Genomic DNA, 26,394 nt, shown 5'->3' on the forward strand with positions numbered 1-26,394 from the left:
ATTAGAAAGCAGGCAAAAAGCTTATCTAACATACAGGCTGTACATATGAAATTATGATTATGATCTGATGACGTTTTCCGAAAATACCTCTGTCAGGATTTTCGGCGGTCTGGAGGAGAAGGTTCCCATCAAAACTTCAGACAGATATCACACCATCCGGAACACTCTTCACGCCTCCGACAGGCTGCTGTATCCCGCGATTGGCATGATAAACCAACTCCGGATGTGTATGCTATGCAATGTGCTCTAAATATGATACAGAGTTAAAGCCTCTTCCGCTGCACACGACATGTGAAGTTTTCAAGTATGTCAGCTGTCGGGCTGTTTCACAGGAACAAGTCCACAACCGGTATTTGAGTCATGCAAATATACATATTTTAAAACCATTACCAGTTCCTTCAGGCGAAACAGGCTATCACTTGAGTAAAATAGAACAAGGTGGGTGGGGTGGGGGTGGTGTTGTATTACTTGAGCAATCACCTCTTTAGTTAATCTCATCAAAACCAAGTTACAGCATAAGGCTACAATTTTCAAATTTACAAAGTTTGGAACTCAGAAGAGCAAGAGGAGGTATGATTTAAAATATTTAGATTACCCATGATTTTTACGACACTGTTGCTGTAGCCTGATTTAATTGTTGAAAAGACGGGCGCTGTGGCGGGGTGGTAAGACGTCGGCCTTTTAATCGGAAGGTCGTGAGTTTGAATCCCGGCTGTGGCCACCTGGTGGGTTAAATGTGGAGATTTTTCCGATCTCCCAGGTCAACTTATGTGCAGACCTGCTAGTGGCTTATCCCCCTTCGTGTGCATTTGCAAGCACAAGACCAAGTACGCACAGAAAAGATCCTGTAATGCATGTCAGAGTTCGGTGGGTTAAACACGAAAATACCCAGCATGCTTCCCCCGAAAGCAGCTTGCTGCCTAAATGGCGGGGTAAAAACGGTCATACTTGTGTGGGGAGGTTCTCTCTCACTCTCAACTCAAACAGACTGAATGGCGGGGTTCATCGTTTTATTTTAAACCCCACGTGAAACAACACGCAATGACCTGAAAACATAATACAAAATTTTTTATTAAAGGCAGAGTAAGCCTCCCGTAAACCATCACAGATACGGTCAGGCTTTTACACACAGTACAAACACCCTTTCATTTAAACACTCACCAATTGCGTGGTTTATCTTACCCCTGAGCCATCGTGAACCCGTGTGATCCAGTTTTTCCCCTTTTCACAATGCAGTCGTCATAGTTAGTCATTTGAATGCGACTCGACGTGAGCTTATCTACAATAGCACGTTTTTTATGCACGAAACAACGGCTGTGGTTCTCAAGAACTCTAGCGATGGCTTTTGACTGTTGAGAGGAACGGCGATTTGCACTGATAAACTTGGCCGTCGTCTGCTACGACCCTTGCGTGACCCTGCTTCCGGGCTTTTCTTTTTTTAAACTTTCACAACTTCGAATTGTTCTGATCTTGTCTTGATGAAAAACGAATTCTTTTATGATTAAAGAATGTTTGTGTAACAAGCTGTCAATTTATTATTTAGATTTTAAAAGTTAGGTCTAGCGCAAAAACGAGGCGCCATTGTTCTTCAGGGCCAAGTCCACGAAAATAAATTCTTGGAAAATGTCTCACGCTCGACAGAAAGCAGCCAGGATGTTCCCGTTCAAATGGAAGTATGCTTGTACTGTATTTAGACGCTCGGGGAGCTCTGTGATGGTTTACGGGAAGCTTACTGTGCCTTTAATTTTCAGGAAACAAGTCATGAAAATAGGCAATAAAATCAAAGTAATGTTGTAAACAACAAGAGCGGAAATATTTACATAATTATTCACAACACCATAAGTACTAGAGCAAAGAGTGACACAACACAACATACCGCAGTCCTAAAAACAACATGAACAAACCATGACTAGAAAGTCAAATGCAAATTACACAAGTAAGTTCAAGTCGCTATCAGAGTTTCTAGCACAACAGAACACAAGCTTATAGAAAGTCAACGTGTACAGTACAAACTCTCAATCTCATTCCTCACAACATCACCGACAAGTTACTTTATGCCAGGATCAACAAGGGACTGTTGGGTATGGGTTATACATCAAATACTCTAGCGCCTAATCGGTGAACAAACAATGACCAACCAAACAAACACGAACAACAACAAATAAACAGTACAGCAACTAAACATACAAATACCGACAAAACAAATAAGTAAACAAACAAACTGACAGTTAACAAACAAACAAACAACAACGCATAAATGACACAAAAGGATTCTAGTAAAAAGAATACAAAAGACCTACAATATATGTATGCAAAATAACCAAAGTCCTGAATGGACTAAGTCAGTAAGTGGCACTATGTACTGACCAAACTGTACAGCAGTTTCCTACCACCACAAGGGAGGTAACAAATGAGGGTAATCATTCTTCAAAGCACAAAATTGGTGGGAGATGGGAACACACACAGAAATACAACACAGGCACACGACAAACACACAACTAGGACAAACAAACACAAACAACCAAACAATTACAAACAAACACACACACACAACACAGGGGCATAGTTATGTTACAAGCATCAGCATTGCAACAGAAACTAGGTTAGTAGTGCCACATCAAATACAGTTCTGGCAGCTAGGCTGTGTATTTGACCTACATTCAATATACATCCAAAGTTTGCAAGGACTGACTCAATTCTATCAACGTGAACTAAGAACAACTCAAATCCTAGCCTGAGACAAGAAGAATTAACTGGCAACCAGAAGAATAACATCTATGGAGAGAGAGAGAGAGAGAGAATTGAATTGAACTTTATTTTACAAGGATTTAGATTTAAGGCTACGCCTTTTCTTACAATCTGTCCTTGGGACGCATAGACACACAATTATATAATTAAAAAAAATTAAAAATTAAAAAGTTAAAAAGTTAACCAACAAAAGGAGGTCGGAAAACGTGATAATAAAGATGACGATGATGATGATGACAATAATGATGATGATAATGATGATGATGATGATGATAAAGATGAGGCATGAAGAGCATACATATGTGGTTATTCATAAAATCAAATGCATACTATGCAGGTAATTATAAATACAAGCTGGTGGCAATCGAACATGTAGCAATAGTGTAACAAAAATATGTTCAGAATATACAATGCACAGCATATTTTTGACGTAATACTAAGTTTGGTAAGTCAAAAGGCGTTAAACTACTCAGACATTAAGTGGTTTTTAACACATTTTTTAAAACTTTTTAATGACTTTAGGTGCTTAAAGGATGATGGAAGAGAGAGAGAGAGAGAGAGAGAGAGAGAGAGAGAGAGAGAGAGAGAGAGAGAGAGAGAGAGAGAGAGAGAGAGAGAGAGAGAGAGAGAGAGAGAGAGAACACACAACAAATAGAATATAAAAATGACAAGGATGTTCTGGGACAACAATAAGAAATCATACCACAATTCAATCAATGCACTGATTAGATGGAGCGAGAGTCTTAAAACCGATAACCATAACCTTCAGGTTCCACATTATTTCATCTCATTATCCGTTCCTGACATGAATCTCTTTATGAACAGCTAACAGCTCTTTTGAATAAAAGCAGCTTCTTTCAGTAGTGCTTCCAAGTGAATCGTAAATTTAGAAAAGGCACAACTCTTGATGAGTTACATCATACTCTCGATTGACACAGTTTACCGGCTCAGAAAGAAACCAATGTTATCGTATCAACATACCCCATGATGCGTCTGCAATTCGGCCGATTTACACGAACTTGCCAATGCTAAACAAAATTCACCAAGCATCTTTAACTGAAAGCTTGGCATCCAAAACTAACTGCTCAATGGACCATACAGTCGCTACGAAACATGGTTTAGTCTACAGTTTGATCTGACGGACTATGACGTAATATCTAGACATCTGACCTGACGTAACCTCAGCTATCAGCGAAAGACAAATACTCCATCATTTCAGTCGTCAACAAAACATAGCAGTAATACAATCATGATCAAGTCACAATAAATGGCATAGTAAACAAAACAAGAAAATCATTGTTTACTTACAGTGAACTCAACCCTTTGCCGACATCAACACAGGTTCAAACACAAGTGCATAAAAACCAACTATTCACTGAATGGGCACATGCCTCTGGGCCCTGGGTCTACCACGATACTCTGAGGCTGGTTCTAACGCAGCGAGCGGTCAGCGGAGTCGAACAATGAACTGAATACTTATGCTGGTACCCGAGGCTATTTATACTGTCCGTGCGGACTGCTCTGAAAGCGCCTTTTTCATCTCATCAAAACGGCTCTCAATCCCTGACTGACAGCCACACCTGTGTTTCTTTACAAACTTTGACAGCTGATAACTTTACGAAAAATGCATACATTAGAAATTGGTTTGTTGCTACAGAACCAGTGTGAAAAATACTTTGCAATCATGTTACAAGATATAACTTTACAAGTCCAGACCAAAAAGTAATTATGATTAATTACTCAGAATTAATGACCGATTAACGATCAAAACCCAGCAAAATAAAGATTGCTAAACTCTATCACTTCCTGCACCAAACACAATCCACTAAATTGCAAAATGAACTTCTGAACTTTCCATACATGTGTCATACTTGCGGTAAAATGGAACTTATGACAAGTTATGTGACGTAAAACTTGACAACGAAACACAGACAGGCACAATACTGAGCAATGAAATTCTGACATGAGCATCAAAAATAAAAAATGCTCAGATGGAAAAGTCTATGATTGTAATGGGAGCTAAAACACAGCTTTACCGGAAATAAAAATCAAAACATAATTGCCTTCATGTCTCTTTCCTTTATTGATCGTCAATCATAGGTATGCATGGACAATGATGTAAGTACTTGGTGGACACCAACTGCAAGATATTTCTATCAAGTTAAAACTTTTGGAATCTTTGATTTTGTCTAGTGTTTGAGTTACATTTTATCCATAAAATCCAGCCAGACAGTTACATTTTGTGTAAATCAATTGAGCAAGAAATAGTTGTTGTGAAGACACCATTACTTACATCATTTGGCAAGTCCATCACTTTTTTACAAGAACAAGATTAGGCAGCATTGTAATGCTGCTGATTTAATTGATCACCTTTCTGGTAGACCATGCAACACAACTGAAAACAAAAGTGAAGGCCTGAAAATAATATAGCAAGTGAATCAGATGTAGCGTAAGTTATGAAGACACCAAGCGTAAGTTATGAAGACACCAAAATTGTGAAGTCTGTTATGCTTGAATTCTAGTACTCTTGAAATCTAGTCTGGTGTGTAAGAGGTTCCTCATACAGTTTGAAATGATCTCACTCATTCGATTCATTGGTCTTTGGTCACAAACAGATACACAGTAAAGCGTAAGTAATGAGACACTAAAATTTTGATAATTTTGAAATATTGATGTAAAGAGACATTTAAGTCAAAGATTGTTGTCGCATGTCACATGAAACATCTGTAACGTATTGCGAGTTTCTTAGACACTAAAACTGGGGTTAGAATAAATTTTGGAAGGCAAGGATTTTGACTTTAAACAAAAAGTATTCCTCCGGAGTGCCCGTTTAATCTTGTATTCTGTAAAACTGTTGTCGGTGAGTTGAACAGTTCTCATCCAGCTGGAGAGTGACAGGTGCATCTTGGAAGAAGGAAAACGGTTCCCATGAAATATGAGGGCGTGCTGGCCATGTGTAGAGCTCGTTGACTTGGCGCATAAAGTGCACTTTAGCCGTCCTGTTCACCTCGTTGTCGTCAAAAGCTTTCACCTGAAAAACACAAGACTGAAATTTAACAGGATGAAATTATAACCTGCTACGCACACTGTAACACTTTATGAAAATAATATTGTACTTTCCGGGTTCCAAACCGCACCGTCTTACAAGCCTTTAAAAAAAAATGGGGCAAAACATACATTCACTTTCGTAGCCGCCCTAAAAAAAAAAAATCCACGTGTCACGATCGCATTCTTCTAACACTCCATTCCGCTTAAAAAGTAGCGGCTTCTGACCAGGAATTTACGGTATCTGTAATTTGCAAAAATACACTTAGACAAAAGCACCAAAATCGACAAATTGAAAAGGGGAAACAAACCTGACAGAGGAATGGCTTTCCATTCCAGGTCACTGGGTAGAAGCTATCGATCAGGATTATCTTGGTTCCACTTCCAGGATCAGGGAACCTGCACATAACAATGGTTTAATTATTGCGTGAATCCTAAATTCACAAGCAGACAGCTCCACCTCCCCCCATACCTACTGAGGAAACAATGATGGCTTCCAAAAGGGGATAACATTTTGTTCAACTCTGTCTGTTTATCAGGAAATGTGCTGTCTGTTTATGTCAAATCCATGCGAAATAGTTTTCAATATGTATTGAATAATAAAAGCAAAATGTGTCTTTCAAGAAAGGTTAGGGTCAGCAGGAAAAAATATAGGTTAGCCAAATATTTTTTTATACATATAGTTGTTGTTGGGGGGGTGGGGGTTGGCGCGCTTACCTCAAGTCAACATCCAGAGGAGCAGGTTCGTTGTTCGGCAGGACAAGGTTGTCGTTGTCGTCACCAGCCGGGGGAGCAGGTGCGTTGATCCGCGGGGCAAGGTTGGCGTTGTCGTCACCGTGTTCAGGAGAAGCCGGCAGACTGTTGTTTGCTGCAGGTCTCTGAAAATGTACGAGCCAACTTAACATGTAGTGCACACACAAATAAATCCAGCAATATATCGTCGTCGACACGCAAAAATGGCATTAGTCCAAAATGGTAACTTTTTAGGAAAAGCAAAAATACTAATTGCCAACATCAGTACTTAGTCAAATCGCAGGACGATTCAGGGGTGCATTTATAAGTAAGTAAGAACAGTCATGCTATTTTGCCATTACATGTGTGTCGAAAGTTTTATAAAATATGGCTCTTAACTACTGTTTACACTGTTGAAAAACATACAAAATTAATGTTCTGAAATTAACTGTCCAACAATATTCAGAGCCCACATTTGTCTATGCAGTGAACAGAAGCCGTGTCCTGATATACTCCTATCCATTATCAGGGCAAGTAAAACGTGAGGCTGGCATTAATTCAATGTTTAGTTGCACTTACCCTACATGCTCTCCATTTGAGCACACTGGCGACGTTCCACTCCCCTGTTATGTCGGCATTCGTGCATCGTCCCTCATCCCTTCCTGTGCAAATCGGGCAAAAGCAGCTCCTCTCTCTGTAGGTCAGCACGAAGGGTTCCACCCTTCTCAGGCAGTGTTGCTGGCGAGTTTGTGGTAGAGGCTTCAGGTTCTGTGCTCTGTTTCTGTGCCTGTCAATATCTTCTGTGGGCACGTAGAAGAAGGAGCGCTCGTAGTGACAGTGGTCCGTTTCTCTCGAGTAGTGGTCACGACAGAAGGAAAAGAAATCTGCTGCAGTGTGGATTTCAGCCTGACGTCCTTTGATGCGTCGGTTGACAGCTTTCTTTAAAGTGCCAAACTCTCGATCACAAGGTCCTTTGCCGTGTCTTGTGCCAAAAAAGTGACGCTCACCTTCCAGCCCATAGTCCTCAAAGAAATGCGATAAGTCGCAAAAGGAGTTCTTGTTCTTGTATTGGGTGGGCGCCCCATCTGAAAACATGATGATCTTGTTCATGGGCACCTGCTGATGCACAAGAAAATTCAGAGTAACAGAGTTGAATGTGTGCACAGCATCATGGCAATGCTTCATGTCGTTGCTCACCACCATGAGTGTGTGGTTCACCATGAGCTCGCATCCGTCTACTGGGCACCTGTAGGACGCTACATTTGCATGGAGTGTAACTTGGTCATGGGCCCAATGTGCCCCTTGCGCTTCATCTTGCACCCAACAGGTAAAGTTTTCGGCAAAATCTTGGCAGAACACCACCCATCCCCCAGGCACATCTTTGCTGATGGAGTCATACTGGTTCCCCTGCCAACGGGCGTTAAACAAGTGTTTTGACAGTGTTGTTGCATCACTGACAAGTTGAGCAACAAACTCCGGAGCTGGTACGGTTTTTCGGGTCTTACCCAACTTCTTGTTGATTCCATTGTGGACGTAATTGATGAACTCCCATTTTGAAAATGTGACGTTCTCAGCAATATGGGTCTCAAGCAATGGGCGGAGTTTCACCTCGACTGAAGATGTTCCACACTCGAGACACTTTCTGTCAATACAAGCCTGTTTGTACTCTCCTTGGATTTTGGGGCACAGTGTGTCTCTGTTCAGCTCATACCTGTCCTTGTACGTCATGTTGTCCAGGTTGTGTTGCACGCTAAACAGTGTGTCTCTGTTCAGCTCATACCTGTCCTTGTACGTCATGTTGTCCAGGTTGTGTTGCACGCTAAACAGTGTGTCTCTGTTCAGCTCATACCTGTCCTTGTACGTCATGTTGTCCAGGTTGTGTTGCACGCTAAACAGTGTGTCTCTGTTCAGCTCATACCTGTCCTTGTACGTCATGTTGTCCAGGTTGTGTTGCACGCTAAACAGTGTGTCTCTGTTCAGCTCATACCTGTCCTTGTACGTCATGTTGTCCAGGTTGTGTTGCACGCTAAACCGTCGCAGTGCATCAAGCTTCAGGTCCGTATTTTCGCAATATTCGCACAGGCAGTCCCTTTTCTTGATTCTTGTTGATGGGTACACATCTTTGGGTCGCAGTTGCTTGAACTTGTTGATGGGTACACATCTTTGGGTCGCAGTTGCTTGAACTTGTTGATGGGTACACATCTTTGGGTCGCAGTTGCTTGAACTTGTTGATGGGTACACATCTTTGGGTCGCAGTTGCTTGAACTTGTTGATGGGTACACATCTTTGGGTCGCAGTTGCTTGAACTTGTTGATGGGTACACATCTTTGGGTCGCAGTTGCTTGAACTTGTTGATGGGTACACATCTTTGGGTCGCAGTTGCTTGAACTTGTTGATGGGTACACATCTTTGGGTCGCAGTTGCTTGAACTTGTTGATGGGTACACATCTTTGGGTCGCAGTTGCTTGAACTTGTTGATGGGTACACATCTTTGGGTCGCAGTTGCTTGAACTTGTTGATGGGTACACATCTTTGGGTCGCAGTTGCTTGAACTTGTTGATGGGTACACATCTTTGGGTCGCAGTTGCTTGAACTTGTTGATGGGTACACATCTTTGGGTCGCAGTTGCTTGAACTTGTTGATGGGTACACATCTTTGGGTCGCAGTTGCTTGAACTTTGTGAAAGACAGTTTGACGTCTGGAAAGTACTCCTTAAATGCAATGAAAGCTGATTCTGATGACCTCTCCATGACCCTCATTGCGAGCAACGCCTCCCCAGACTTCTTTTTTCGAGCACTGCGAGCGTCTGGCAATGACCTGGATACATCAGTCCTCCTGTAAAACTGCTCAACTTTGTCAACAGCTTCTTGTGCGATGCAGTCCTTACGTTTCTTCCTTTCGTCAAGATCGAGTGCATCCAAATCTTTCACCTTTGATGACTTGACAAACAGACGGTAACCAATTCCTAGTCGTGTACTTTCAGCGACTGTGTACTTTCTCTTCAAACTGCATGGCTGCCACAGTTCTTCTGGCTTTCATGTCTTTTTTGTTTCTTCTCTTTCGCAAGTTGATCATGGATTCTTTGATACTGTCAATGGCAAAATCCAATTCCTTGCGAGCAGCGCATTCCTTTTCCTTTGATGGGTTCTGAGCGTGAACAAATTTATTCGTGGCCGGTGACGATCGATGCAACAAACTCGACAGGACCTGAGCACGCTTTTTCTTGTCTTTAGGCAATGACTTTCGTGTCCGCGACACAGCTTTGTACATTGCATTCTTTTCTTTGCAACTTGACGGCTGTATGGACGAGTCTGAGAGGTTTGATGGGGTCATATCCACAGAGCTTGGCTACTTGGGTCGAAGTCGAGGCTTGATGGGAATCCTGGGATATTAGATCATGTGGCCTCCAGTCCTCTTTCAGCTGTTGTTGCTTTGCTGCATAGTTTGCTCTCCTTATTTTTTTGGCAAGCTCCCTGTCTTCTTCAGTCATATTTGCTCGCCGCTTGCGTTGACTCTCTGCCCACTTCTTTCGCTGTTCTTCCTTCTCTTTCCGGGTTTTCGGTGGAATGTAACTACTGCAAGGGTTCCCGTTCGCCTTTTGTTTATTACGCCAACGTTTTGCACGTTTTGCCGTCACTTCATTGTACGCCTTCCTCTTCTCATCACTCAACGTTGCCATCAACAACTTCACTCGATTGTTTTCATATTCACAGTGCAATTTGTATGTTTCAGGATCTTCTTTCCTTCTCATTCGAAAATCTCTCGACGCCTCTGCGGCCGTCTTCTTTCCCTTTTTTCTTTCTTCTTTCCCACTGTCGGGCGGTGTGCGGAGCGCAACCCTAAAACTTCGACGCATTGCGGGCATTTCAGGTCGAACCATCCTGCACATGAACACAACCCAAACAACTATGTATGTGTGGCTTATCGTTTTCTTTCTTTCAAAATAGTAATTGGGACCTCAACAGACTCGCCATCTTTTTTATTATTAATATATAGATCTTTCTATGACACCAACCCTTCCACTCAATTCCAGAAGTGTTTTTAGTATTATATATCTTAGTTACTTACAAGTATTAAAATAGAAGTTACACTTTTCTTGCCTTAGACTGTTTTATTGGCCATGGCCATTTCGGACAAAATCATGCAATATTTTACTTTATTCAAGTATTTCAAGTCAACACATATCTTCATTATTTTTATCTACACAACAAAACAGGTCACTGGGTTTTTTTTCAGACTGTACAGCTTGGTGGGTTTGACTTGTCTTTACCAATTGTTACTGTATGAACAAAATTGACCGATTAAATAGCAATCGATTATCTTCATGGTTAAAGATTTAAATGATCTTGATAATATATTTCCAACAATATAAGTTTGAACTCACAAACTGCGTTTCAGTACGCATCAATGAACAAGCTAGCGATGTTGTGTCAAATATTACTTACATCATTCACACACACACACAAAATTAGTTACCAGCCCAGACTTTTACTCTGATTAAACATAAACGGAAGTAAAATCAATTGTATTTGAAAAGAATGTGGTTCCTCATCTGGCTCTCCTTATAGTATACCAGACAAATGACCTTTCAAACGTGTAAGTTACACATGACGACAAATGTAATGTGTCTCATCTAACTTACATTATATAAAGGCTATCCTACACCATAAATATAGAGATTTTACAACTTTCAAGAAATATAAACATCAAGCACAAGCATAATTTTTTTTCAAATCATACTTGAATATATATGCAATGGCAAATATTCACAGTTACAGGCAAAGTCTGAAAATTATTACGTAAGTTATTTTTGACACCTGAATTGTTGTGTCCAACATTACCAACATCATCAATTATCATAGTTTCACAACTGATTATTTTTTTTATTCGCGTGTTTTCTTCTTCCGTTTTCTGTAGCAGATAACATACGTAAACATGTTTTGATTTACATTGTATCTGCCATCTACCACAATGAACTGAATTGCTGATTGCGTTGGTTCGAGTGACACGAAACAAAATTAAATAAATGGTGTCAGAAATACAAACGTAATCTAAAACAAGCCACACTATTAAAATGCAGGAAAATGTAACTAATATTTCCCCTTCACAGCTTTCTTTATACAAACAGCCAGGTATCACTGTGAGTGCTGACTGCAGTCTGTGTTTCTGGTGTCTGTATCTCTTGTTTCAGCCAGGTATCCCTGTGAGTGCTGACGGCAGTCTGTGTTTCTGGTGTCTGTATCTCTTGTTTCAGCCAGGTATCCCTGTGAGTGCTGACGGCAGTCTGTGTTTCTGGTGTCTGTATCTCTTGTTTCAGCCAGATATCACTGTGAGTGCTGACTGCAGTCTGTGTTGCTGGTGTCTGTATCTCTTGCTTCAGCCAGGTATCACTGTGAGTGCTGACTGCAGTCTGTGTTGCTGGTGTCTGTATCTCTTGCTTCAGCCAGGTATCACTGTGAGTGCTGACGGCACTCTGTGTTTCTGGTGTCTGTATCTCTTGTTTCAGCCAGGTATCACTGTGAGTGCTGACGGCAGTCTGTGTTTCTGGTGTCTGTATCTCTTGTTTCAGCCAGGTATCACTGTGAGTGCTGACGGCAGTCTGTGTTTCTGGTGTCTGTATCTCTTGTTTCAGCCAGGTATCACTGTGAGTGCTGACTGCAGTCTGTGTTTCTGGTGTCTGTATCTCTTGCTTCAGCCAGGTATCACTGTGAGTGCTGACTGCAGTCTGTGTTTCTGGTGTCTGTATCTCTTGCTTCAGCCAGGTATCACTGTGAGTGCTGACTGCAGTCTGTGTTGCTGGTGTCTGTATCTCTTGTTTCAGCCAGGTATCCCTGTGAGACCTGACTGCAGCTTCCAATGTCTGCACTGTAGGCATGGTAGCTGTGTTCTCTGTGACCACACCCTCCCTGGCTGGCACTGGAAACAAAAATAAACCAGATCCATGAAGCAATGTCAAAATATTTCTTCAAACTTTCACTGCCTGATACTAAAAGATGAAAACAAACTTTGCTCGTTTTGCTCTATAGATTGTGTGTGCAATCATACCGCTGCTTGTTTGTTTGTTTGTTTGCTTAACGCCCAGCCGACCACGAAGGGCCATATCAGGTCGGTGCTGCTTTGACATATAACGTGCGCCACACACAAGACAGAAGTCGCAGCACAGGCTTCATGTCTCACCCAGTCACATTATTCTAACACCGGACCAACCAGTCCTAGCACAAACACCATAATGCCAAACGCAAGGCGGAGCAGCCACTAGATTGCCAATTTTAAAGTCTTAAGTATGACCCGGCCGGGGTTCGAACCCACGACCTCCTGATCACGGGGCGGACGCCTCGTCGCTAGGCCAACCGTGCCGGTAATCATACCGCTGCAAAGCTCTCAGGATTAAATGACTCATAACAGAATTGAATATCCTTTTCCTGTCTGGATGAGCTGTAACAAGTGTTGATTTTCTACATGTAAGAAACTTTTGTGTCCACTGTCATGGTTTTTTTGGGTGCTCCGAGTCACAGAAAGTAATCACATGTTTCAGACAACAACCTGAATGCAACATATTCAGAGTACCCTCTGCAACTAAGATTAAGGTAAGGAAACCCCATAATGACAACAACCTGAATGCAACATATTCAGAGTACCCTCTGCAACTAAGATTAAGGTAAGGAAACCCCATAATGACAACAACCTGAATGCAACATATTCAGAGTACCCTCTGCAACTAAGATTAAGGTAAGGAAACCCCATAGATTTCGCGCAAAATTGCGTTTTTTGTGTTCGCGCTACACACTTGAATACAAACCGATTTGCACAAAACTTGCCCGATATATACCTGAATAATTAAGGAATGCAGGGTGCAAATTTTATTATGTTATCCGCAGAAACAATTTCATAATATCAGATTTTTAGGACCAAGTGTTTTGACGCCAACGTGAAAGGTCGGTGTTGCATTACACACATTTGATCAAAACTATATATTCATCCGATTGTCACCAAATTTGGCCGAAGTGTCACAAAATGACTCCTCTGCGTTTTGTTCCTCCAGCTTTCTGACAAATGCACAACAAGATTGTTTTCGATCAGCCAAAAGAAGTACCAAATAGAATAACAGTCACAAAAATGACAACTTTCTTCGCAAGTCTTATTCCGAGGAACAAAATGTAAACCAATACGAGAAAAAACATCGTGCCAAATTTTATGACAATCGAATAAATAGTTTTGAAAATATCCAAGTAACCACAATGCATGCTGCGAAAAACGCGATTTTAAGAAAATCGTGCTTGAAGTTGAACGTAACTTTAGCGTGTAATTTCAGTGACAGGTAGCGACGGGCGCAGTGGCGTGGTAGTAAGACGTCGGCCTCCTAATCAGGAGGTCGTGAGTTCGAATCCCGGTCGCTGCCGCCTGGTGGGTTAAGAGTGGAGATTTTTCCGATCTCTCAGGTCAACTTATGTGCAGACCTGCTAGTGACTTCGTGTGTACACGCAAACACAAGACCAAGTGTGCACGGAAAAGATACTGTAATCCATGTCAGAGTTCGGTGGGTTATAGAAACACGAAAATACCCAGCATCCCTCCCCCGAAATCGGCGTATGCTGCCTGAATGGCGGGGTAAAAACTGTCATACACATAAAAATACACTTGTGCTCAAAACATGAGTGAACGTGGGAGTCTAAGCCCATGAACGAAGAAGAAGAAGTGACAGGTAGCATATCGTCATCGCACAACACTGTGACGTGTCTCAGATCCTTATCACCTTTCTTCAGCTCGTCAGCATCTTGTTCACAACTAGCAACAGCAACTTTATTTGTAACTTTGTTATTTTCTTTTCTATTTGTCCATCTTTTCGAACAGGGAGGTGGCGGCGTGTAGATTCCCGAGGAAATCTGTGTTGTCTGTGACGCCGCGAACTTTATTAGACGTAATTAAACAGTCTGATTTTCTCAGACATCGACATATAAAAATAATCTTCGATGCTTTTAAATGCTTGATTTCACAATGAGACAAAGGAGTATTGCCGGGAGGTTGTTTACAAAACGTCTCAAAAGTTTGATGTCCACACTGATCTGAAACCTGTCAGTTCGTCTTCAGGGTCAAAACCAGTCTTCAGTCTAACTGTGTTTGACTTTGTTCTTCATCTTTTTTACATTTAGTCAAGTTATGACTAAATGTTTTAACATCGAGGGGGGAATCGAGACGAGGGTCGTGGTGTATGTGTGTGTGTATGTGTGTGTGTGTGTTTGTGTGTGTGCGTGCGTGTAGAGCGATTCAGACCAAACTACTGGACCGATCTTTATGAAATTTGACATGAAAGTTCCTGGGTATGAAATCCCCAGACGTTTTTTTCATTTTTTTGATAAATGTCTTTGATGACGTCATATCCGGCTTTTCATGAAAGTTGAGGCGGCACTGTCACGCCCTCATTTTTCAACCAAATTGGTTGAAATTTTGGTCAAGTATTGTTCGACGAAGCTCGGACTTCGGTATTGCATTTCAGCGTGGTGGCTTAAAAATTAATTAATGACTTTGGTCATTAAAAATCTGAAAATTGTAAAAAAAATATTTCTTTTATAAAACGATCCAAATTTACGTTCATCTTATTCTCCATCATTTGCTGATTCCAAAAACATATAAATATGTTATATTTGGATTAAAAACAAGCTCTGAAAATTAAATATATAAAAATTATTATCAAAATTAAATTGTCGAAATCAATTTAAAAACACTTTCATCTTATTCCTTGTCGGTTCCTGATTCCAAAAACATATAGATATATGTTTGGATTAAAAACACGCTCAGAAAGTTAAAACGAAGAGAGGTACAGAAAAGCGTGCTATCGTTCTCAGCGCAACTACTACCCCGCTCTTCTTGTCAATTTCACTGCCTTTGCCGTGAGCGGTGGACTGATGATGTTACGAGTATACGGTCTTGCTGCGTTGCATTGCGTTTAGTTTCATTCTGTGAGTTTGACAGCTACTTGACTAAATGTTGTATTTTCGTCTTACGCGACTTGTTTTTATCTGAAGGAGTCACAAAACCCAAATAAGCGAGCAATGGCGAAGGCGATGGTGGGGGTTCAGAGTTTTCATTTTCCACCGCACTGTGTTTATGAGGCTCGAGCCGGATCAATATACTTTTCAAAAATCCCTTTTCTTCTTTTTAGGTGTGTATAATGCTGGTTACCGTGCCGCTTTCGCTTTGTCTGTTGATACGAACATCTGTTTCTATACAGGTCTACTCTTACTGAAATAGGCTTACTGTAATCGTAGCACAGTTTGCAGATCTAAACATGTTCAAGATATACACAAGGCATATTTAGATTCAGCCCGCAAATATAGAAGGCACGCTCTGATTGTCCGTTTTGAAAAGTGTGGCTTCAAACCCTATCACACATCAGCCAATCAGAAACACGATTACCTACTTTTCGGGCGACAGCAGACGAACACAAGCAGCGTATTTAAAGCTACAGTTTAACACTTTCGCGACGGGACACTGATAAATCAGTACCAGCGCTGACACGCCCATGGACGGGACGCGCATTTTTCAGTACCAGCCATAGAGGGTACACGACTCGTGATTGCTTCCCGGTTTTTGAAGCTTGCAAATAAATTGAGTTGTTTCCCTTGATACACTTGGCGTCCCCTTCTGCCATTTGCAAATTCGCCTGATTTGTGTGCGTTTTTGAGAAAAAAAATGAATCAAAGGCGAGCCTTGTCTCGGGAGGAGATTCTCCGGATGTTGGACCTAGAGGATTCCGTAGAGCATGATTCGGGCGTATCGTTTTCGCCTCACGAAAGCGATACAAGCAGTGAAAGTGAGGAAGAAACAGTCCCGTTGTTGCTAGTACGAGTCGGCAAACTAAACGTGGTAGGCGGTGATACTGCTAGACGAACATGTAGATCTATCTATCTCGGAATCGTGCAAGAGCTCTGGGGGCGTGGCAGCACTGATAACAATGGATGGCTGGAGCCTTCAAATCCTTTTGGAATTGTTCATAGGTGTACAGTTGGTACTTTGTTGTGAAAATGTGACTTATATTCAATATGGATTACCTAGACATCATTTGGTGAGTGTTACAGTTTTGTTTCATTTGAGTCAGGATGCTGTGAGTGAATGCGTGATTTGCTTGTTTTTTTCTTTGTACTGTCTCCTTATTTCTGTGTACAATGTTAACAATATTTCAGCTAATTCATAGGTTTTACACCTTGTTTGGTTATAACATTATTTATAATACTTTCTGTTAAAAAATAACTTTTAAAAAAAGCAGTAGAAAATAAAACACACAAAAAACGTTAAAAAACACAAATTATCCCCCTTTCACCCCCCTTTGCTAAAACAAATCGCGTGACAAACTTATGAATAGCACGACTGAACTGGGCATCCATTTTTGAATTAGTACACAAAATGTGGTGGTGATTGGACTTAATTCAAGCTTGCTAGACAGATTTCTTTACAGTTACTGATTTTTGGGAAGTTTCTTGGTGGCAAGCTTGGGCAGGCAGGACGTAAACGCCGTGGCAGTGCTAGTCACAATAGTGTTAATACTGTACTTGAATCATCTTCAAAGGTGGTTTTAAACGAAATTTATGGCGATTTGTGCAGACATATGGACAGACAACTGGATGGGCTGATGGCTGGCAGACATATGGACAGACAACTGGATGGGCTGATGGCTGGCAGACACACATTGCTCATCATTATTACTCACCGATCTAAAATCACAACCACATCATAACCCTGACATTTGACCAGGGTCAACCATGCTTATTTAGCAAAGTTTTGCAAATTTTAAATCTATTCTCTCACACATCTGATGCGTTCTTGTCTACTTACTGTATGGGTGGGGTTCTGTGATGTGCCAGAATAATGGTGTCTCTTCCGCGACATCAATCTCTATCTTGACGTCTGACACAACTGCTGTGTCTCCTTCCTCCATACTGTTGTCAGAAGCTGCGTTCCCTGACTGTTCACTGTTGAAGATGTAGACTGTTCGTGGCCGTTCACTGTTCAAGGCACTGACTGTCCGAGGCTGTTCACTGTTCAAGGTGTTGACTGTTCGTGGCTGTTCACTGTTCAAAATGATGACTGTTCGTGGCTGTTCACTGTTCAAGGTGTTGACTGTTCGTGGCTGTTCACTGTTCAAGGTGTTGACTGTTCGTGGCTGTTCACTATTACAGGTGATGACTGTTCGTGGCCGTTCACTGTTCAAGGCACTGACTGTCCGTGGCTGTTCACTGTTCAAGGCATTGACTGTTCGTGGCTGTTCACTGTTACAGGTGTTGACTGTCTGTGTCTGTTCACTATTACAGGTGATGACTGTTCGTGGCTGTTCACTGTTACAGGTGTTGACTGTTCGTGGCTGTTCACTGTTCAAGGTGTTGACTGTTCCTGTCTGTTCAGTGTTCACGGAGCTGCAGATAGAGAAAAAGTGATAGTCACCGTTTTAATCATTTGTTGAAAGAATCAGGGCAGAGTATTTTGGAAAGACCTTTGGGACGAGGAGGTTTTTTTTTTATCTCAAACCCATTATATTGCATTAAAAACCACCCATTTCTCCACTGTAGGTTTAAAAACAAAACACACACACACACACACAAACAACTTGATTAACCAGTGGCTTTACATTGGAATGGCAACTAGCAACTAGTAGCATCTCACAAAATCAAATCCACAAAAGATCCTTAGCTAAAACTGAACCAAACTTACATGTAATTGAGAAAAAACAACAATCAAGTCTCTATCCAAAACATTATCATTATGTTTTAGTCAGCTATTCCCCAACACTAATTTGTCACGGACTAACATAAGATTGTATAAAGTGATAGCACACGCAATGTGAGACCTCATAGAGAGCTGACTGGGACCTAACCAGTTTCACAACGAGTTTTTCAAAAAATTTTCTCACATAAGTATTAAGCCTTTCGCATTTAAGCGCGGTCGGACCCTCACAGCAGTCGACGCTCTGTTACAGTTCAGGGGAAACAACCGAGAGTCCGTAATTGCCTCGTTTTCGATAGCCAAGATGTCTGCCTCCATGTGGGTGAAGTTTTGAGTGAATTCGATTGATTTTGACGGATTTTATTGCGTTTTTCTGGACATCTTTGGTTCGATTCTCTAACATGGCGAATCGGCGCTATACTGTTGAGGAAGCTGTTCGTATTTTGATGGATATTCCCGGCAATGGAGATGAAAGTGAAGATGAAAATGTGGTGGGAGGCGAGGGAGACATTGTTCAAAGTGAAATTGAAAGTGACGAAAGTGAGAGTGATAATGATGATTTTGTACAACCATCCACGTCGCGTGGAAGGGGGCGTGGCAGAAGGGGACAAGGCAGGGGTGGGAGGGGTGGGACAGGTAGGAAAAGAACCGACACAGTTGATAATTCTCGTCAGGAAGATCCAACATTTGATCAGGATATTCCACGTGAGTATTCTATACATAGATGTTTCTTTCCTCTACTGTTGTCCTAACAGTTTTTATGCAATCTCAATTCAACACACCCTATTTTTAGAAATATCGTCAAAAATCTCATATTATGGCTAACCTGTTGCAAAAACAAAAAAATGAATAAGGCATATCTCAAAACTAAAATCATTCAACTATGCTGACAAAAGGCCAATAAAAATGTCTACATTAGTTTTGACTGGATATTTTTAATATTTACAAGCATAAAATAGCATTTTGTCTATATTTTCACTAATAAACTGAATAAATTGGATTATCCGCCCCTTGCGTAAAACATTGTCTGCCCCTTTTGAGTAATTTGTGGTATTGTTGGAATCTCCAATCATATACCTACACATACATATATGTTTCTTTCCCCTACTGTTATCCTACCTACACATACATATGTTTCTTTCCCCTACTGTTATCCTAACAGTTTTTATGCACTCTCAAATCAAAACTGTTTTTTTACCAATATCCTCAAATAGTTCCGGAAGTCAAGGGGTTAAGTCGGAATCCGAGCATCCTAGCATTTAACTGACAAAGCATGATGGATTTTAGAAAATGAATCCCGAATCCTAGATAATACCAGCAAGTTTCACTGTCAGAAACCCAACAGTAATCCCAATGCATATGCAACATTCCACTCTCTGAAGAGTATCTTAAAACACGGCTTATACCTGGGATAACGGAACAATCGATCACTGCGTACCTCTTGGGGCCATTTCCTGCCGGGAAAATGCCCATAAACAATTGCGCGTATCAAATAACAACAAAGAAAAGTTTCAACTTAAACACAGACACAAAGAATATAAATAACAACAAAAAGCAACCTACATTGTCTCCAGCAGGGTCCTGATTGTACGATTCCTGTTGTCTGCAGGCAAACACCTGCCTTCTTCTTGAGGGCCAGGCAGAGTGGGCTTGCTGTCTCCTCTCCACACCTGTCCCTCCATTGCAAGTTCAAAGGTCAGGTGGCCCCCCGTCTGACCAACCAAGCGTACCTGCAGCACATTGCCAAGCAACTTCTCTCAAATCTGACGTAACTTGTATAATCCTCTTTTCTGAATGATGGTACACAGTAGCCTAGTGACTATAAAATAATGCAATATGTTTTTTGACATATAGCATTTATATGCGCATCCTGCCATGTAACATAAATATGTTCAAAGCATCCTTCAAAAGAAAGCAACAGAATATTTTCACAACCAAGTCTGATCTGTGAATCAACAGCAGACTTGCATGTTCAGTGTGTACAAGGTGTTGAATACACTCATCTTGAAACTTTTAAACCCAAACGCAAGTATGTAAATGAACAGGCTATGTTTGCAATGTCCCTTTAAAGTTTGCTAATGTATAATCATATGTATTCTCACAGTTGACAGTCCAGGTAACATCCCCAAATTCATCGACTTAAATTTGTTTTATAGCTTACAATCATGTTCCACATGTTTTTTTCATTGCTAAGTCATCCCCATGTGTCGGGGATATAAAGGTAAAAATGTTGCAACAATTGCAATACCATAGCTGCGCAAAAGGAATCTACAGGGTTCGACACTAGCGGGGGCAGGGGGCGGAACGCCCCAGAGTTTTGTGTTCCGCCCCAAACATTGCCGAAGCTTGGGGCCCACTCCGCCCCAGGATAAATTCCAACAATGACAAACCGAAAATTCTAATGCCAGAGCCAATCACTAAAAATCGCCAGTCAAAGTCGTCACTGAAATTTGCGTTACGATCAATGCCGCAGTCAAGAAAAAAAAAACCATTGAAATCGTCCAAGGACAATGCCGCAAGGGAAATAACTCCCAGATTGCGCTCTTTAGCGTGAGAGATAAGTATCGCCTTCAAATGCCAAACGCAAAATGTGGCGACACATCCCTGGTGTAAAAAGACATCATGGAAATGAAGATGAAGAACAGGGTGGAGAGAAATGAAACAAGTCGCGTAAGGCGAAAATACAACATTTAGTCAAGTAGCTGTCGAACTCACAGAATGAAACTGAACGCAATGCAACGCAGCAAGACCGTATACTCGTAGCATCGTCAGTCCACCGCTCACGGCATAGGCAGTGAAATTGACAAGAAGAGCGGGGTAGTAGTTGCGCTGGAAAGGATAGCACGCTTTTCTGTACCTCTCTTCGTTTTAACTTTCTGAGCGTGTTTTTAATCCAAACATATCATATCTATATGTTTTTGGAATCAGGAACCGACAAGGAATAAGATGAAAGTGTTTTTAAATTGATTTCGAAAATTTAATTTTGATAATAATTTTTATATTTAATTTTCAGAGCTTGTTTTTAATCCAAATATAACATATTTATATGTTTTTGGAATCAGCAAATGATGGAGAATAAGATAAAAGTAAATTTGGATCGTTTTATAAAAAACATATTTTTTTTACAATTTTCAAATTTCTAATGACCAAAGTCATTAATTAATTTTTAAGCCACCACGCTGAAATGCAATACCGAAGTCCGGGCTTCGTCGAACATTACCTGACCAAAATTTCAACCAATTTGGTTGAAAAATGAGGGCGTGACAGTGCCGCCTCAACTTTCACGAAAAGCCGGATATGACGTCATCAAAGACATTTATCAAAAAAATGAAAAAAACGTTCGAGGATTTCATACCCAGGAACTCTCATGTCAAATTTCATAAAGATCGGTCCAGTAGTTTAGTCTGAATCGCTCTACACACACACAGACAGACACACACACACACACACACCACGACCCTCGTCTCGATTCCCCCCTCTACGTTAAAACATTTAGTCAAAACTTGACTAAATGTAAAAAGGAGACCGATGCAGCCAAAAGCGCGAAGCGCTGTCGTAATTTCAATGTCAAATGGTTGAAAGAATTTCCCTGGCTTCAGTACGATGAAGAAAAACAGACAATGCATTAACAGACAATGCATTGCCGCACGTGAATACTGAGAGTGGGCCCCAGATTTTTGTTTTCCGCCCCAGCAATTTCCATCTCTGGGGCCACAGGCCCCAGGCCAAATAAGTTAGTGTCGACCCCTGATCTATGTATCATTGGCATTCTTGGCAAGATTGTAGCCCTTGTATCAATGGGATATCCCAGCTAGTTACAGTAAAAAGCCACTACATAGCAGTGTACATAGTGACAGATGGAACGCTTTTCATGGTTTACAAATAACCCAAGGTGACAGCAATAGCACCTCATTACTGAAAAAGGATGTGAAAACAGATGTACACCCACACAAACTGCGTCAAAGTCTAGTATTTATTTTTATTATATGGGAGATTTATATAGTGACCTTCTCTAAGCGCTTTACATATTAATTTCTGCCGTGTGAGATGGAATTTTTTACACAATATATCACGCATTCACATCGGCCAGTAAATCTCAAGCCATTACAGCGAATATTTACTTCTCACGGCCTATTATTCCAAGTCACACGGGTATTTGGTGGACATTTTTTATCTACCGTATGCCTTTAGTATGGCTTTGATCGAGCTAGCACTTGAATAATGAGTGATATGTACCATGCTGGATATGTTGTCAGCAACTTTAGAGAGTTACGTTCCAGGCTGGATATGTTGTCAGCAACTTTAGAGTGTTACCTACCATGCTGGATATGATGTCAGCAACTTTAGAGTTACATACCATGCTGGATATGTTGTCAGCAACTTTAGAGAGTTACGTACCATGCTGGATATGTTGTCAGCAACTTTAGAGTCTTACGTACCATGCTGGATATGTTGTCAGCAACTTTAGAGTGTTACGTACCATGCTGGATATGTTGTCAGCAACTTTAGAGAGTTACTTACCATGCTGGATATGTTGTCAGCAACTTTAGAGTGTTACGTACCATGCTGGATATGTTGTCAGCAACTTTAGAGTGTTACCTACCATGCTGGATATGTTGTCAGCAACTTTAGAGAGTTACCTACCATGCTGGATATGTTGTCAGCAACTTTAGAGTTACATACCATGTTGGATATGTTGTCAGCAACTTTAGAGTGTTACGTACCATGCTGGATATGTTGTCAGCAACTTTAGAGGTACATACCATGCTGGATATGTTGTCAGCAACTTTAGAGTGTTACCTACCATGCTGGATATGTTGTCAGCAACTTTCTGGGCCACTTTGATGCGGTCTTCCTTTGTCAGTGGCACGAAACTTGTCCCTGCTTCAGCTGATAATGCTTGTGCTGATATTGATGCTGATATTGATGCTGATATTGATGCTGATATTGATGCTGCTATTGATGCTTGTATTGATGCCGGTACCGCTTTTGCTGGTCGCTGCTGCTGCACCCTGGGACTGAGCCTTGCAAAATCCTCCTGCCCCGTTTCGGAGTTGTACTCAACTCCAGCTGCACAAATACAAAAGGATATTTCATTTACTCGTGAAATTCACACAGCGAAAGTGAAATGTCTACATCGGTCAGCTAGGTGATAAAAGCAGACTTCAGAATTCCCTTTTGTAGTGTGTGTCCTGTCTGGTGTACTCTACAGTCCCTGATGTAGTGTGTGTCCTGTCTGGTGTACTCTACAGTCCCTGATGTAGTGTGTGTCCTGTCTGGTGTACTCTACAGTCCCTGATGTAGTGTGTGTCCTGTCTGGTGTACTCTACAGTCCCTGATGTCAACAACACTGTAACTCCCTTTTGTAGTGTGTGTCCTGTCTGGTGTACTCTACAGTCCCTGATGTAGTGTGTGTCCTGTCTGGTGTTCTCTACAGTCCCTGATGTAGTGTGTGTCCTGTCTGGTGTTCTCTACAGTCCCTGATGTAGTGTGTGTCCTGTCTGGTGTACTCTACAGTCCCTGATGTAGTGTGTGTCCTGTCTGGTGTACTCTACAGTCCCTGATGTAGTGTGTGTCCTGTCTGGTGTACTCTACAGTCCCTGATGTCAACAACACTGGAACTCCCTTTTGTAGTGTGTGTCCTGTCTGGTGTACTCTACAGTCCCTGATGTAGTGTGTGTCCTGACTGGTGTACTCTACAGTCCCTGATGTAGTGTGTGTCCTGTCTGGTGTACTCTACAGTCCCTGATGTAGTGTGTGTCCTGTCTGGTGTACTCTACAGTCCCTGATGTAGTGTGTGTCCTGTCTGGTGTACTCTACAGTCCCTGATGTAGTGTGTGTCCTGTCTGGTGTACTCTACAGTCCCTGATGTAGTGTGTGTCCTGTCTGGTGTACTCTACAGTCCCTGATGTCAACAACACTGTAACTCCCTTTTGTAGTGTGTGTCCTGTCTGGTGTACTCTACAGTCCCTGATGTCAACAACACTGTAACTCCCTTTTGTAGTGTGTGTCCTGTCTGGTGTACTCTACAGTCCCTGATGTAGTGTGTGTCCTGTCTGGTGTACTCTACAGTCCCTGATGTCAACAACACTGGAACTCCCTTTTTAAGACCCCCTTTTCATTTTTCTGATTTTTAATTTTATTGATAACTCGTGTAAATGTACCTCCATATTAAGACTCCCTTATTCTTAACCTTCTTAGTACGGCACTTTTGATTTGTGCGCACTCGTAGTACTGCACTTATTTCAGACTTCCGGATTATTCCATGGTAGGGTTAGTAATTGGCACCTCCTAACTTTGATTTTCATGCTAACATAGTAAAGTTATACACTGTTGAAAAGAGAAAAGGATAAGCAATCCAATTAAAATAATTATGTTTTCTTACCTTTATTATGGTGAGGGTAATCCAAAAACAAACACGAATCAAAACAGATCACTAGTTCCAATACTAATCGTAATCACAATCAGAGACAATGCCATGCAAAACATACTGAAAACAAGGAAAAGATCGATCGTCGGGATCGAGTCAACTTCTTACACATGTAAACAATCAAATTACCTTCATAATCCCCGTCAGAATCGCTATCTCCGATGAACTAATCACTGGTATCGTTAGGAACGTTCTCGTCGTCATGATCACTTTCGATTTCCGTTTCAACGTCGCCCAAAAACTTTGAACAAAGTCGAAAAATTACTGATAAACCTTCGCAATTTTCACCTCGAAAGCATGGCAGGAAGCTTCGACAAAGCTTCGACAAACGATGCTTCTGATTGGTCAACACAAGCAAGCCAATGGTTGCCCTTGTCTGCTGCATTACCGCGAAATACAAACGAAGCCACAATAACGGCCCATCGTGGTCTACCGACCGAGCCACAATAACGGCCCATCGTGCTAAGAAGGTTAAGACTTGATTTTCTCAGATGTTTTGTTAGTCTTACAAAGGGGGTTCCACTGTTCTTGAACTCATGAGAAAATGAGCAGTGTCTCTTACAGTGATCCTTGTGTGGCTTGTCCTGCTGGCAGAATGGTGTGGTGGTGGTCAGTCTCTCGGCACCAAGCACAACCTGCAAGTACAAGTGAAACAAGCCGGGTGTCACCCCCTGTACCTAGTGTCAAATACACATCAACATCATCCTTTTTTCCTCAGCTTTGAGTTTGATCGGTTCAAACCAATACACGTACTAACAGACCAGCCTGGTCAGGTCTATCTTTCAGTTCAGAACAATACATGCAGTAACAATCCAGTCTGGTCAGGTCTATCTTTCAGTTTAGAACAATACATGCACTAACAGACCAGTCTGGTCAGGTCTATCTTTCAGTTCAGAACAATACATGCACTAACAGACCAGTCTGGTCAGGTCTATCTTTCAGTTCAGAACAATACATGCACTAACAGACCAGTCTGGTCAGGTCTATATATTTAGAGTCAGGAAAGGGCTCCTCAAACTCTGTGTTCCTGAGTCCTTTACGCACCAGAAGCAGAAAACACATACTACAAATTCATGGAGGGACTGTCCCAAGACGCAAACAAAATAAGAACAGGGATGGCCAAATCTCAAAATATTAACTCGCCAGCCGGGCGAGTAACTTCAAGAAAGTCACCAGCCGGCAGAAATGTCACTGGCCCGGTACATACCACAGTTGATCTGCAGTGTTTATATATATATGGCTTTAAAAATATTACAACCAAAGGTGTTGTATTTGACCAGAATTTGCGAAGGCCAGCCGGGCGAGTTGCCAGGCGGTTTCTACTAGCCCGGCCGATTTGTTACTCGCCCCTGGCAATGGGGCGGACAATTTGGCCATCCCTGGAGAAGAGTGGGTTCCTGGCAGCACAATATATCGGTTATCATGTCAGTGTCAGTATACCAGATCTTTACACTTTTCACCCTGTACATAGTTTTAACCTCCCCACCTTTTTCATCTCCCTGTTTGCCAGAGCTAGCCACTCGCGGTAACAGTGACTCAACCGCAGGACTCTGAGACGTTCGCAAGAACCCAGTCCTCTACAGAAGAAGAAGAAGAAGATACCGATGCAAGTTTACAGAGTTAATTTAACCCATATGGCCATAATGTTTTTGTAAAGGGATGAGAGTTAAGTTGGCAAGGAATATTGTGCCTTCCTAGGCTCAAAGTTAAGTGTTGGCAAGGAA

General features: G+C 41.6%; 2 protein-coding genes across 3 annotated transcripts; both read right to left on the reverse strand.

The window, feature by feature from the left end:
* Positions 1 to 1,168: 1,168 nt before the first annotated feature.
* LOC138976728 (uncharacterized) lies at positions 1,169 to 11,602 on the reverse strand. 2 transcript variants are annotated; one of them, XM_070349611.1, is made up of 5 exons: positions 8,513 to 11,602; positions 7,105 to 8,236; positions 6,511 to 6,671; positions 6,105 to 6,192; positions 1,169 to 5,779 (listed from the first exon to the last, which is right to left on the reverse strand). In XM_070349611.1, the coding sequence occupies exons 1-5, from the start codon at positions 9,094 to 9,096 to the stop codon at positions 5,579 to 5,581; spliced, it is 2,166 nt and encodes a 721-aa protein (XP_070205712.1). In that variant the 5' UTR covers positions 9,097 to 11,602; the 3' UTR covers positions 1,169 to 5,578. The 2 variants fall into 2 exon arrangements, with proteins under 2 accessions (XP_070205712.1, XP_070205711.1); XM_070349610.1 differs by having other exon boundaries at positions 7,105 to 11,602.
* Positions 11,603 to 11,635: 33 nt separating this feature from the next.
* Positions 11,636 to 25,376, reverse strand: LOC138976729 (uncharacterized). Its single transcript, XM_070349612.1, has 5 exons — positions 25,233 to 25,376; positions 23,045 to 23,310; positions 19,804 to 19,970; positions 17,356 to 17,933; positions 11,636 to 12,441 (listed from the first exon to the last, which is right to left on the reverse strand). The coding sequence occupies exons 2-5, from the start codon at positions 23,045 to 23,047 to the stop codon at positions 11,642 to 11,644; spliced, it is 1,548 nt and encodes a 515-aa protein (XP_070205713.1). The 5' UTR covers positions 23,048 to 23,310; positions 25,233 to 25,376; the 3' UTR covers positions 11,636 to 11,641.
* Between the last annotated feature and the right edge of the window lie 1,018 nt (positions 25,377 to 26,394).

The sequence above is a fragment of the Littorina saxatilis genome, linkage group LG9 (genome assembly GCF_037325665.1).
Source record: "Littorina saxatilis isolate snail1 linkage group LG9, US_GU_Lsax_2.0, whole genome shotgun sequence".
In the NCBI taxonomy this organism is placed as follows: domain Eukaryota; kingdom Metazoa; phylum Mollusca; class Gastropoda; order Littorinimorpha; family Littorinidae; genus Littorina; species Littorina saxatilis.